The sequence below is a fragment of the Giraffa tippelskirchi genome, chromosome 13 (assembly GCF_054371585.1).
Source record: "Giraffa tippelskirchi isolate mGirTip1 chromosome 13, T2T-mGirTip1v1.2.pri, whole genome shotgun sequence".
In the NCBI taxonomy this organism is placed as follows: Eukaryota; Metazoa; Chordata; class Mammalia; order Artiodactyla; family Giraffidae; genus Giraffa; species Giraffa tippelskirchi.
The window spans coordinates 91,861,389-91,876,447 of NC_137287.1; the positions used below are offsets into that span (position 1 = coordinate 91,861,389).

Genomic DNA, 15,059 nt, shown 5'->3' on the forward strand with positions numbered 1-15,059 from the left:
ATTTGTGTATTACACATATATTTATTGGAATAAAAGCGCATTTATATAAATAAATTTACATATGTAAATACATACGTCTCTCAATGTTAAAGTTTAAGTTACACGCAAATCCAGTCTCTAGTTTTCTGTTAATTCTCCTCTCACCTCGGGTAAACACAGAAGAGTGTACCCCACGCCTATACCAAGATGCTTTGTAACTTGGTTGAGTTCTTCTTTAATCGTCTATTACGGAGTATCTTCAAACTGAAAGCTAAATAACGGGCGAGGAGGGGAAATAAGGCCCGACCTGGCATTCGTCGGGATTTCGTCCTGGGAGTCCCAGCCAGGGCCAGGCGCTCCGACGGATCTCCCCTTTGAGGGCAGGGGCTGGAGGCACGAGCGCCCCCCAGGCCGCCGCGGGTCCCCGCCCTCGGCCCCACCCCGCCGCGGCTGTCCCGGCTAGCCGTCCACACCCCTGCACACTGCTCCCGCCCGCTCGGGGATCCCCGGCGAGCCGCGCCACCGAGGGGGAGGGTGTTCGGCCTGGGCCGGGAGGGAGACGGCAGGCGGCGTCCCCTTTAAAAGCCGCGAGCGCCGCGCCACGGCGCCGCCACCGCCGCCGCCGCCGCCGCCAGAGTCCTCGCCCCGCCGCGCCGCGCTGCGCCCGGCTCGCGCTGCGCCCGCCGCTCTGCTTCCCACACCCTACCCGGGATTGGCAGCTGCCGCCAGACATCAGCCGCCGCAGGCTCCGCCGCCCACCGAACTACCTTGGGGCGAGCGCCTCGCGGATTACTGGGGACTCAGAGGCACCCGCGCCCGCAGACCCCGCGCTGGTTAGAGCGCCCGGCAGTGCGCGCCGCTGCGCCGTGGCCTCGGCTGACCGGGCCGCGCCGGAGCCGAAGATCGGCGCGCTGAGCCCGAGCGCCGCGATGCCGATCACCTCCCACCGGAGCTCGGGGACCTGGAACGCGCCGACCGAGGTGTGATCGGACCCCAGGCTGGCCACAAAGGGTACAGTGGTTTGGCCTGTGGGCGAGGAGACCGAGGGGAGAGTGCGGCCACCCGCCTCGGCGGCCCGATACTCGGCTCGACTCGCCGGAGAATGTGCCCGAGGACGCCGGAGCGCCGGGGCCGCGGTGGTTTCAGCTGGCTAGCGCTAATGGGGGTGTGCTGGAGGAAAGCAGAGTGATGCGGGGGGGCAACTCGCCCGGCACCGAGATCGCCGCTGCGCCCTTCCCCGGACCCGGCGTTGCCCAGGATGGCTGGCCCGAGCCATGGGCCGCGGCGGAGCTAGCGCCGAGCGCCCAACCCTCGCCCCCAGAGTCCCGGAGCCGGCCCCGCGCCGGGCCACGCGTCCCGCGGGCGCTGGTTCCTAAGGACGACGACAGCACCAGCTTTTCCTTTCTCCCTTCCCTTCCCTGCTCTGCACTCCTCCCCCTGCCCGCTGTTGTTGTGTGTCAGCACTTGGCTGGAGACTTCTTGAACTTGCAGGGAGAATAACTTGCGCTCTCCACTTCGCCCCGGTGCCTCTGCCCCGGCGGACCAGCCTCACCGCCTGCGAACCCCGCCGCCCCTTCCACTTCTCCGCCGGGCCGGACCCGAGACGCCGTTCCCTGCGTGCTGGGAGGGACTGCCTGGCCGGCACCCGGGAGAAGGAAGAGGCGAAGGAAGGGAACCCGGTCCCCGCGCCAGGTCCTTCAGCCAGAGCTTTTTCCATGTGGAGGCTCTTTCAATGGACGTGTCCCCGCGTGCTTCTTAGACGGTCTGCGGTCTCCTAAAGGTGACAACGTGGGCCGGGGCTGGGGGTGGGCGCGGGTCTCCGGCGGCCGCAGCAGCTGAGCCCCTCCCGGGGCCAGGCCTGGCGGGACGTAAACAGAACAGGTCCACGTGCAGCCGAGCTGCTGAGGGGATACCCACATCCTACCGCCCCTGGCGACCTTAGGCTTTGCCCTCCTGGCTCGCACTCTACCTCCCCTCTTCCCTCTCCCTCTTCGAGATTTTATTAGGGCTGTTAACACTTGGATGATTTTTTTTTTTTTTTGAGTTAAAGAAGTCCCTTTTAGAGGGTGGCCCGTGGATTTCACCCGTTAGCTGCCAACCTGTACGTCCTGCCGTGGCGATCCATTTTAACTTCAAGTTTCTCCTGGAGAACTGCTCTCTCTACTCAGAGACGCGTCCCATTTAGGAAAATATTATAAGTTGGGATTCTCCCTGTTTTTTTAACCAGGAATGCAAGGGGCGCAGTTATTTCGTGCCAACTTGAACTGACACGTGAATTAATAGATATTAGCCATCTACCTAATAGGAAGATACCTGTGTATATTTACTGCATCGGAGGGGGCGGGGAGGGGGTGGAGTGGCCTGCCCTGACACTTCCTGAGGTTAGGTTCAGGTCATAGGTTGCGAGTGATTTCGGAAGTTGTGTCCTTGAGTTTACTGGCTCTGGAAGTTACAGATCCTGTGTGTATCAGGAAGTTCTATACAGTGCCTATAAGGAAGTCTCATGCACCATTTGTGCGTGTTTATATGCAAGTGAGCGCTGTGTGTTTGGGTTAGGTTAGGGGACGCAGGAATGTGAGACTAAGCGGTGGTTTCCCCAGGTTCCCTATACAGCTGTCAGCGTGTCACAGAAAAAAAAAAAGTGACAGTCACACAGCGTGGGGTGGGGTGGGGGGGCAAATCTTGACGGGTTGAGAATGGGATGGGAGCGGGGAAAAGCCATCTGGCTCAGGAACTAGGTGTTCTTCCATTCTCCCAAACGTTTGAGCTTCAGCTCCTCTGAAGTATACCCGCGAGTGTTGTCAGCTAGGTGGGCACCCTGGAGGAGGAGGCGAATGGACGGAGCGGGAGCCCGCGGGGGCGGAAGGGGTGAGGGCTGGGCGGGGAACTCCGTGACTAATGTCGGCCCTGTCCGCAGGTCGACCATGGTGGCCGGGACCCGCTGTCTTCTAGCATTGCTGCTTCCCCAGGTCCTCCTGGGCGGCGCGGCCGGCCTCATTCCCGAGCTGGGCCGGAGGAAGTTCGCGGCGTCTGCTGGCCGCTCCTCATCCCAGCCTTCGGACGACGTCCTGAGCGAGTTCGAGTTGCGGCTGCTCAGCATGTTCGGCCTGAAGCAGAGACCCACCCCCAGCAGGGACGCCGTGGTGCCCCCCTACATGCTGGACTTGTACCGCCAGCACTCGGGCCAGCCCGGTGCGCCCGCCCCGGACCACCGGCTAGAGAGGGCAGCCAGCCTCGCGAACACCGTGCGCAGCTTCCACCACGAAGGTGAGGCGCGGGGCCGGAGCTTGGGGGCGGAGACGGGGGCGGGGAGTCGCCCGGCAAAGCGCCCCGCCGTGGGCAGACTGCAGGCATCCCTGGCAGGGCAGCTTGGCCCGGGCGCTGTAGACATTTCCCTGTTTGTAAGAACCTTTCCGAACCTGGCTTTCACGCACTGCCTGTGTGGCGGGAGAGCCAGGGATTCCCTTTCGGTAAATCGGCACTCTTTTCCTGGCTTGGAGCCAGAAGAGCGACTCCTCCTCCAGGAACTGGAGAGAAATCAAATGATGGGGAAGATGAGGGCAAAAGGCATGTCCCTAGACTGCGAAACGTGTAAGAATTCCTTAGGAGAAGAATGAGAAGGAGGGGGGCAGATTGGGATCTCTTCACGTCTGTTTGGAAGCCTTTGCTCTATAAATCTGCTTCTCTTGCTTAAGCCAGGGTTTCAGGCATGACAGCGCCAAAGGCAGAATTTTCAGAGATAGTATTGAAAAATCAAAGCCCAGGGCCCCAAAGTCTTTCTAATTTACAGTAGATCTGGGCCTGGTATGGCAGATTTCAAATCCCTATCTAATCCTCGTGGGAGATCAATTCCCCAATCAATCTTACTGTTTCCACAATGACTTTCTTGTCTTCTGCTTAAATCTGAGATGAACTCCCTAACAGAGACAAGGCTAGCCTTCAGATGGAATCTTTTGCAGCAGCTAGCTGCTTGTTTTCCTTTTAGTGCATTGAAATGTGAATTTTTTTTTTCTTTTATGATACTGGATGTGGTTTTTCTAAGGTAGAATATTTCTGCTTGTTTCATCAGAAAGGCATTTAGTGGATTTGAAATGTCTTAGAGCAACTTTTGAGATTTGTTGTACCCAAGTTCTTAGGGCAATTACTCAAAAATACGTTCCACTGCAATTCTTTTTTTACACTTTTAAATGCTCCTTTGGCTTAACACATTCTAAACAGAGCCCAGGTTCCTTCAAGTTCTAGAGGAGGATCCAAAGTTGTATATCACAGAGTAGCCACTTGTAGAATATTGGAGAACTAGGATATAGTTCCCTCTTTCTTACCTTGCCCTGTCGAGGTGGTCGGTTTCAAGTGGAAATCTGTGCTCTGATATAAGCAAATCAGTAGTGTCACAGCCAGGCGTTTTCTCCCAGTGTGGAAGACTTACACTGTGAGAACAGCAGTTGATAGTGGGAAGGGGTTGTAAAGGCAGGTTACGTTACTTCATCAAGGCAGCTATACCTAATGAAGGGGACGTTGAATTGACAATCAATTCATTTTTCAGCACGTTTCTAAGTGAGGTGCTCTCTGCTAGCAGAAATTAGGTTTGAAAGAAGTAAGATCTCATATTACTCCTTCAGGTTTCATCTACTGAAAGCACAAGTTGTCTGTTGTCATGTAGAAATGTTTTTGTTCGTGTACATTCTATCATCACCACCTTGGAGTATTATAGATCCAGCTCATCATTCCCAACTGATGCTGATTAGATCTGTTTTTCTGGATAGAAAAGTAATACAAATTGCTATTTTGGCTACCTCTCCTGGAGATATAGCAAGGAAATCATTCTTTATTTTTAAGGCCAAGAAGGTACTGTGTGTCTCTTAGAACTTAAAAGGCAGATAGATCATTTAAAACATTTGACACCTAAAAATACTCAGTTGCATAACGATCCCATCAGTGAAGTCTCCACATTTCTCCTTCCTCTTGAAGTGCCTTGACCAAATCTAAACAGGCAAACTTAATATAGTGCGTTATTTTAACCTAAATAGCATACTTGAGCTTATAAGTCAGAATTTATGTCTTTAAACGTGTTAAGTGTTATGTGCCAAATAGTACAGAAGTTACCAACTTGCTTAAAATCAATTTGTAATAACTTCAGATTTTAATGCAATTAGATGACAAAAAAAAAGCTATGTAATGTTTGCCCCAAATTTCAACAAACCCATTTCTTTTCTTGTTATGACTAGCATATAATCAGTATGCTACAAATTGCCCTTCTTTTGAAGACCAGTTCATTTTTGTATAACCCAGAATTTGGTTTTTGTAAGTATTCTTGTTCATAAAACATCCATGCATGACACTAAAAAATCTTTTAATAAATCATGTGATTAAGGCTTAGGGTTTAAGAGCAGAATTTGGTTCCTAGAATCTTCATAGGTGTTTATTTATTAAAGGACCAAAGGATCTGATTACAAGAATTACTTGTTGGTTTTATTTGTGGGCAGGATCTGGGTGATTTGGTGAAATACAAGACAAGAAATATCATGGTGGCATTCTGTCAACCAGTGTGTGAAGATAATGGATCCACATTGTAGGTGCTCAGACACAGAAATTATCAGTTGTCATTTCTTCTATTAAACTTTCTAGTACTTTCTACAGTGGCTTTTATTTGGGCGAGCCCAAGTACTGCAAAACATTTTCTCTTTTCAAAGTTGTTAAAAAGTACTTTAGCCTCATAGGCCTTTCAGAACTGCCACTGAGGATAAAAAAATCACTTCTCTTAACTGGAAAATGTTTTGTGCTTTGCTTATAGTTAAAAGCACATTGAAACTTGTTGATTTCATTGGCCCTGCAAAAAATCTTTCTTCTTTCCTGTCAGATTGGAATATGGAAGGACCACAAGCTTACTCTCCAGACTCTGAAGGACACAGCTTTCTTTTTGCCTGAAATAACTGAATTATTTGCCTCTATGACTAAAGCTTTGAATTAGAGATTAACCTTTTTTCTACAAATGTAATTTTCATGAAAATACCCAATTAAAAGGAAAGTTCAGGAAACAACTACTACCCTGTGAAGGAACACTGATTCCCAGCACAGCACTGGGATTCCCAATTGAACTGATTCCCAATATGAACACTGATTCCCAGTACAACCAAAGGATTTGGACACATATACCCACCAAACCAGTATTCGCCTGGGGATGCTTCCCAGGTGTCCCCAGGTATGTCAACATGAATAGGAAAGGCCCCCTTTATGTGGAACAGGCATTCTGTTGGGAAATGCTCATAGATGGAGGCTTTGGTGCCCAGAGAGTTCTTGTACTAATGTTTTACATGCTGCTTCCTTTTTAGTGGTTCCTCTCTGTTCCCTGTTGATCCCTCCTGATTGAGCTATTTTGTCTTGTTTTTTTAAAGACTTGGCCTTTTGTATCTTTCACCAGGTAGGCAACTTATAATAAGAGGACCCTGGATCATTCCACAGGTGTTGGAGTTAAGGGTGGGCAGAGGCCAAATCAGAGTTAGTGAATGTGACCATGTTCTCTCTTTTAGTTGCCATCTCTTTTGTTGTCTTTAATTTTTAACTGATTCATTTGAACCTTTTGTATTCAATCTTTTTTTTTTCTCCTTGATGCATTAATTTTCTCTCTCTCTCTCTCTCTCTATATATATATATATGTATATATATATTCTCTAATCATTATTTTGTATTTTGGAAATGATTATTTTTATTCTCCACTACTTTCATTTTATTTCAGGGCAATAATTTCCAACCTTACTGACTTTGCAGGTTTTCATTGTTGTTTTTTTAACGGACATTTTTTATTCAAAGATTGTTGCAAAATTCTCAAAACGTAATGACAACTCACTTTTGCTAAAACTCATCATACTGTAGGAGAAAAAGACAGCCACAGAATATCAGTGGTTCCAAACAAGATCTGCATGTCCCAGTGCCTGCCACTTTACTTTTCTGCTTATTTTGTTCTGTCCGCTTCCTCCACCATTTCTATTCCTTTAACTGGGATAGAACTCACCCTGCAGATATATTTGTGTTAAATATAAATCTGCCTCTGCTGGTTTTGACTTTTGCTTGAGTTTTGACTCCTCCCCCATGTTAGATGGTGCCATCTAGTGGCCAGAAACCTGGGGCCTGCAGTAGGCTCAACTGCATAGCTATGCACTGTGACCTTAGGAAGGTCACGTAACCCCTCCGAGCTCCACTTATTTCATTTACAAGATGGAGCTAGTAACAGTTTCTCTCTAATTGATCTGTCATAAGGTAATTCATATTACCCTGGTAATTCATATTCTCCCCTGGTCTAGGGAAGAAGAAGTCAAAATGAGCCTAGGCTAGTTGTGGGAATTCAGTCTTATCTTTGGATTATTTTGATATAGGTGGATAATTGACACTGTAGATGATTAAGTTAGAACTTTGCTTTTGGGAGAGAAATTGAATGTCATTTTTACCTTATTTTTCCTTACTTTCCCACATTTTTGCATCCATAGCTCCATTTATTTGATTAAGAACTTAGAAGTTCAGGAACCCACATCTAAAATAGTCTGGAATCCTCAGATCCCTTGGCAAGTGCAGCTTATTCAATAAAGATTATTTACATATACCTCAGAGAAATGTACATTACCTACTTAGGTAAGTGCTCCATTATTTTCAGAATCCCCAGGCTTGATGTGATGATTTGTAACTTCTTTACTTCATTTCGAAAAGTTCAGATTTTTTTCTACCTTCCAGAAAAAATTCATGTTCCCTTGCAGATCAAAGGAGAGAGTACCCTAACTTTGGTCAGCTTTCCTGTGTTTGGGGATTCCTGTGACCTTCTGACGTATCTCTGTAACCAGAGTCTGCAGTCAGGGGTCTTGTTGTAGAGGCCTTTGAATTAAGAAGGGATAGTGGTCTGGTAGGGATTAGGTTGACTGAGATGAAGCTGCAAAATTGGAGAAAGATCTTCACATTACTAGTTAATATTTAATAGTGTACGTTTTTTCCTTTGCTAAGTGAGTCTTCTTTTGCCACTTATTAATACCTCCAATGAGATTTTGGAGCACCTGATATTGCCTTTTAATAGGTTCAGTTCAGTTCAGTCGCTCAGTTGTGTCCGACTCTCTGCGACCCCATGAATTGCAGTACGCCAGGCCTCTCTGTCCATCACCAACTCCCGGAGTCTACCCAAACCCATGTTCATCGAGTCGGTGATGCCATCCAACCATCTCATCCTCTGTCGTCCCCTTCTCCTCCCGCGCCCAATCCTACCCAGCATTAGGGTCTTTTCCAATGAGTCAACCCTTCGCATGAGGTGGCCAAAGTATTGGAGCTTCAGCTTCAACATCAGACCTTCCAATGAACACCCAGGATTGATCTCTTTTCGGATGGATTGATTGGATCTCCTTGCAGTCCAAGGGACTCTCAAGAGTCTTCTCCAACACCACAGATCAAAAGCATCAATTCTTCGGTGCTCAGATTTCTTCACCGTCCAACTCTCACATCCATACATGACCACTGGAAAAACCATAGTCTTGACTAGATGGACTTTTGTTGGCAAAGTAATGTCTCTGCTTTTAAACATGCTATCTAGGTTGGCTATAACCTTCCTTCCAAGGAGTAAGCGTCTTTTAATTTCATGGCTGCAGTCACCATCAGCAGTGATTCTGGAGCCCAAAAAAGTAAAGTCTGACATTGTTTCCACTGTTTCCCCATCTACTTCCCATGGAGTGATGGGACCAGATGCCATAATCTTAGTTTTCTGAACGTTGAGCTTTAAGCCAACTTTTTCACTTTCCTCCTTCACCTTCATCAAGAGGCTCTTTAGTTCTTCTTCACTTTCTGCCATAAGGGTGGTGTCATCTGCATATCTGCATATTTAATAGGTTAAATCCAGTTAAATTGTGGGAGTTTTATATAATTCAGTAGTACATTGGTCTTTTGGAGGGTTATTGTTCTATTTGGGCTTCCCAGGTGGCTCAAGGTAAAGAATCTGCCTGCCAGTGCAGGAGACACTAGTTGGATCCCTTGGTCGGGAAGGTCACCTGGAGGAGGAAATGGCAATCCACTCCAGTATTCTTACCTTGGGAATCCCATGGACAGAGGAGCCTGGTGGACTACAGTTCATGCGGGTACAGAGAGTTGGATATGACTGAGCCTACATTCATTATTGTCCTATTTAGTGCCTCTTTCATACCCATCCTCCTTGCTTCATTTACTTGCTTCTCATGCTTACCTGAGAGATTGTTCATCTTCTTCCTGGCTGTGTGTGATATTTCTCTGGGCTTGTTTGTCAATACAGCTGTTCCACAAAGGCCCCGATAATGTGCCTTTCCTTCCCCCTCTTTAAGAAGAGCAGGAAACTCTTATGTGTTCTGAGATCACTGAAGTCAGTTGCTTGGGGCCAGGTCTGGCTTTGGGTCATTGTGTCTGGAGGACGCTGCTGATTTTTACATCACTCCTGTTTTCTCTGGTAGCTTCTTTGCTGCAAGTGGAAACATCCGAGGGCTCCTGAATTGCAAGGGGTAAACACAATCCTTGATATTGAAGGAGGGCCCTAGTTGATTGGTGGGAGGGTTATTTTAAAATAGTGCCTGGTCCAAAGTACCATTAGCCAGGCAGCAGAGTTTAGAGCTCTCCCAAAGGTAGCCCTACAGGTGTGGGTTAGTCCGTGTCTAAGGAGAGGAGCTTTAGATCTACTCATCCATGGCTTCAACTCTTACTCGTTGGCCAACACTAATGGTTCTTCTGTTCATCTTTATATTAGTTAACAAAAAAGGCACTTTGTTTCTGGCAATTTATACTTCAACATGAAAAGCATTCTTTAAAAACTTTAGGCTCAAAGGGCAGTTCCCCAGCTCCCAGCATTCCCTCACCTGGGAGCTGCTGGAAATACTGAATCTCAGGCCCCACTCCAGACTCACCAGTTGAATCAGAATCTGCATTTGAAGAGTTAAGGTGTCCTAGGTGATTTGCATGAAGGTTAAAGTTTCCAAGCATCCCATTAAAGCATTCCTCCATAATTTAGTGTAAACCACCCCGTTGACCTTAGCTTGCAGTAATGACTGTTGCTTTGATGATGAAGGTTTATAAGGTAGAACCTTTGAGTGAATGATCTGATTATCCTTTGCTAAGATATCTAAATTTTGTGAACAATGAATAGCTATTTGGTTTAGGAGAAATACAACCATAACATTAATGAAAAATGATTTCCTCTTATGGTGATGACATGGAACTGTGGCTAAACTGATTTTGCTGGTACCTAGGTTGGATCCTGAATGAAGCAGGTAAAATTTGTTGACAGTGAAATGACAGGCTGTGGTAAAGCTAGAAGAAAGTAAACCCAAATATCTCAAAATTCCAGTGGTATTCACTATTAATTTAATAATAATGTGTACTTTTTATAAATTGCAGACTAAACATTCAAGGTGCTATGTTATATTGTTTGTTCAAAAAGCAGTACTTAAAATTGAAATTCTAGAATTTTAAATCAGGAAGAATTTTCTACATATAGCCCACTTAAATGACTATTTTAAAATAATGATAATAGATACAAAATGATTATTCATTTGTACTTAGATTATCTCTTACATCATGAATATCATGATGGCATTTCTGTAGATTTTCATAAATTTAGCAGGGGGTTTGTCTGTATCCTGTAGCCTATTATTGGGTAAGTGTATATATATATATATATATATATATGTATTTTTGTTGTTGTTGTTGTTTGTTTGTTTTTAAGATAAAGGAATTATAAATAGAAGAGAATCATTTTTTTGCCCAAAAGCATCTGAAATGAGATTTTTATTTTTGAGGTCATAAGGAGGTGAGAGAACAGACAAAGTTGGGAAGTTAACTTCTCTTGAAATTGTCCAGCCTTAATTACTACAGTGTCCTAGTTCCACCCTTACGTTTCCAAAGAAGCAGATCCCTGTAAATGCCTTTGTTTCTGGACTTTTGAGTAAAATAGTAGGGTGTACTTTGCAAAATGTCATCGTTGATGTTGAGTTTCAGAGTCTTTAATTAGGAAACTGAAATCTGTATATCGAGATTTGTAAATCATCTAAATTGCAGAGTAATGTTTTAGAATACCGCTTAAGGGATTGACATTAAAGCCTTTTTCTTTTTAAGAAATGCAATAATTTCCTCAAATCCTCACTCATTAGGCCTCTACTAACTATAGTGCTGACTTTTTTTTGCCCTAAAGTCTGTGAATTCCAAAGAAATGCTTCACCATTCCCCCCTTATTATAGCCACCTGGAAGCAGTATTCACATATTAGATTTTAAAAAAATGACAATGAATTGTGAAATTTTGTTTCATGGTGTGTATATTGACATAAATGTATGGAAAAGGGAGGATAGTTTCTTTATCTAAAGGGGAAATTGTAATTTTCTGGTTGTAGACTTTACATGGGTTGAATCAAACCCTGAAGTGATGTTTATAAATCCTTATATACAATCAGACTGTCTTACTTGCCTTACTGAACAATTTTTCTTTTTTTCCACTTTTTCATATCAAATTAGAATCTTTGGAAGAACTGCCGGAAATGAGTGGGAAAACAACCCGGCGATTCTTCTTTAATTTAACTTCTATCCCCACTGAGGAGTTTATCACCTCAGCAGAACTTCAGGTCTTTCGGAAACATATGCCCGAAGCTTTGGAAAACAATAGCAGTCTCCATCACCGAATTAATATTTATGAAATTATAAAACCTGCCACAGCTAACTCCAAGTTCCCTGTGACCCGACTTTTGGACACCAGGTTGGTGACTCAGAATGCCAGTAGGTGGGAGAGCTTCGATGTCACACCCGCAGTGATGAGGTGGACCGCCCAGGGGCTCACCAACCATGGGTTCGTGGTGGAGGTAGCCCACCCAGAGGACAGCCATGGCGCCTCCAAGAGGCATGTGCGGATTAGCAGGTCTTTGCACCAAGATGAGCACAGCTGGTCACAGATAAGACCCTTGCTTGTCACTTTTGGCCACGACGGGAAAGGACACCCTCTCCACAGAAGAGAGAAGCGGCAAGCAAAACACAAACAGCGGAAACGCCTCAAGTCCAGCTGTAAGAGACACCCTTTATATGTGGACTTCAGTGATGTGGGGTGGAATGACTGGATCGTTGCCCCGCCGGGGTATCATGCCTTTTACTGCCACGGGGAGTGCCCTTTTCCCCTGGCCGATCACCTGAATTCCACGAATCATGCCATTGTCCAAACTCTGGTCAACTCAGTTAACTCTAAGATTCCCAAGGCATGCTGTGTCCCAACAGAGCTCAGCGCCATCTCCATGCTGTACCTTGATGAGAATGAGAAGGTGGTATTAAAGAACTATCAGGACATGGTTGTCGAGGGTTGTGGGTGTCGTTAGCACAGCAAAATAAAAAAAATATATATATATATATATTTTAGAAAAACAGCAAAAAAATCAAGTTGACACTTTAATATTTCCCAATGAAGACTTTATTTATGGAATGGAATGGAGAAAAAAAAAAAACCACAGCTATTTTGAAAATATATTTATATCTACGAAAAGAAGTTGGGAAAACAAATATTTTAATCAGAGAATTATTCCTTAAAGATTTTAAAATGTATTTAGTTGTACATTTTATATGGGTTCAGCCCCCAGCACATGAAGTATAATGGTCAGATTTATTTTGTATTTATTTACTATTATAACCACTTTTTAGGAAAAAATAGCTAATTTGTATTTATATGTAATCAAAGGAAGTATTGGGTTTGTACATAATTTTCCAAAAATTGTAGTTGTTTTCAGTTGTGTGTATTTAAGATGAAAAGTCTACATGGAAGGTTACTCTGGCAAAGTGCTTAGCACATTTGCTTTTTTTTTGCAGTGCTACTGTTAAGGTCACAAGTTCAAGTCCAGGAAAAAAAAAAGTGGATAATCCACTCTGCTGACTTTCAAGATTATTATATTATTCAGTTCTCAGGAATGTTGCAGAGTGGTTGTCCAGTCCGTGAGAATTTACATCCTTATTAGGTGGAATATTTGGATAAGAACCAGACATTACTGATCTAATATAGAAACCCTTCCCCTAAACCTTAATTTGCAAAAAGAGTAAAGCAAGACCAATAGAAATAATTAGGAAAACGATGAACCTGCAGGAAAGTGAATGATGGTTTGTTGTTCTTTCCTAAACTAGTGACCCCCTTCAAAGGAGCTGGACTGGCCAAAGTATTAAATAAAATATAAGATTTCTTCATTATTGACATCGTGATCATGTATATTTAAAATTGATATCTAGTGGCCCTCATGAAGAGTTGGAAATCAATTTGTATTTCACTTTTACCTCACCTGGGAGCTCTTAATGCTCAGAAGGACTCAATTTTCTAATTTTGCCCCTCACACAGCAAAATTGTTTTCTGCCTACCCCAGTTCTCTGTTCCATTAGCTTGTTTTTCTTTCTAAGGTTATGTGTTTAAACACATTTCTCCAAATGTTAAACCTATTTCAGATAATAAATATCAAAGTGCTTTCATTTCATTTTATAAAGACCAACCTGTAAGAGAAAATGGTGCATTTGTACAGTGTTCACAAAGTTACCTTACATTTACTTACATTTTTGCTTCTGAGGCTACTCATTTTGGAGGGAGGTAGGAAGAAGGCAAGGAGCTGTTGGAAATTTGCAAGCAAGTCATTGGCTAATTCTTAGGAATTGATCAGTGTTTAGTATTGCACATGAACTTCTTTGGAGCAGGATGATTTAAGAGAAAACCAAAGCTACAAAATAGGCAAAACCTGGAGAACCCAAGATAAAGTTTAAGAGATGATATCCCATGCAACTGAGACAACGGTGCCAAAAAATTAGAAAGGGAAAGTGTCTAAGATCAGCTTCTACAAGGTCATCTGCCAACTGGACTGAAGCCCAAGCAGAATGAAGTCAAATTAGGCCACTCAGAATGAACACTTACAAAGGACAGGGCTTCTGTGCTCTGGGTTGAAATCAGACCCAAGGAAGGGTTGGGTGGGTATGCTTATATGGCCAAGGGTCCCACAACACCCCGTAATTTTACTTGAAGTATGTTAAGGTCAATTTCTAGGACATTGTGTCACCTCTGGTCCTACTGTGATTGGTAAGGTCTTGTTCTAATTTCCTTTCCTAGCCCTGCCTTGGAATCGGCCAAACAAGAGTATGTTAGTAAAGGAACACTCATCATCACATTCTTCCCAGGAATTAACCTGTGATGAGCATGTTACATTTTGGATTATGTTTTGGGTATGATAGGTTTGACCCTGTGTTTTGAGATTATGTTGACAGATTTTTTTTTTTAAGAAAAGTAGTATTTTTGTTGTTGTTGTTGTTTAGCCCCTAAGTCATGTCCTACTCTTTTGCGACCCCATGGACTGTAGCCCACCAGGCTCCTCTGTTCATGGGATCTCCCAGGCAAGAGTAGTGGAAGGGGTTGCCATTTCCTTCTTCAGGGGATCTTCTCAACCCATGGATCGAACCCACATCACCTGTGTCTACTTCATTGGCAGGTGAATTCTTTACCACTGAGCCACCTGGGAAGCAACAAGTTTTGAGATTATGTAGATCATATTTTTTTAGAAAAATTACTACAAGTTATCTTTTACGCTGTTAGTTTCTTTTTATCCCTAGCCTATTGCTCTTGCACCCAACAGAAGGCAAGATCATCTCTGTCCCTCACACTCTTCTTCCTCTCTTGCCATGGATGTGAGGGGCAGGCTGCACAGTCTTACCATCTTAAAAAATAGTAATCCATGTTTTGTCATTTCCAAATACTCCAGATGACAGTGCAAAAGTATATAGCCCAAGAATTTCCATACATTTGGCAGTTTCATCCCTTTTTATACCTCTGCTTAATTGGTTCTGATTTTCTTAGTGAAAATGATTCTCAAGTGTGTTCTCTTGCATAATATATATGTGTAAATATATAGAGACATATATATGTGCAATATATGTAAATATGTATATATGTGTGAATATACATACAAATGTGTAAATACATATAAATATATACACAAATATATGTGTAAATATATATAGACATATATGTAATATATAAATATACATAAAAAGGTGTATGTGATAAGTATTACATATATGTAGATGATGGTATTTTCAGTTT

General features: G+C 44.1%; 1 protein-coding gene across 1 annotated transcript; it reads left to right on the forward strand.

The window, feature by feature from the left end:
• The first annotated feature begins 611 nt into the window (after positions 1-611).
• BMP2 (bone morphogenetic protein 2) lies at positions 612-13,452 on the forward strand. The gene is made up of 3 exons (XM_081554017.1): positions 612-1,759; positions 2,897-3,246; positions 11,474-13,452. Exons 2-3 carry the CDS (start codon positions 2,904-2,906, stop codon positions 12,316-12,318), a joined length of 1,188 nt encoding a protein of 395 aa, XP_081410143.1. The 5' UTR covers positions 612-1,759; positions 2,897-2,903; the 3' UTR covers positions 12,319-13,452.
• The last annotated feature ends 1,607 nt before the right edge of the window (positions 13,453-15,059 follow it).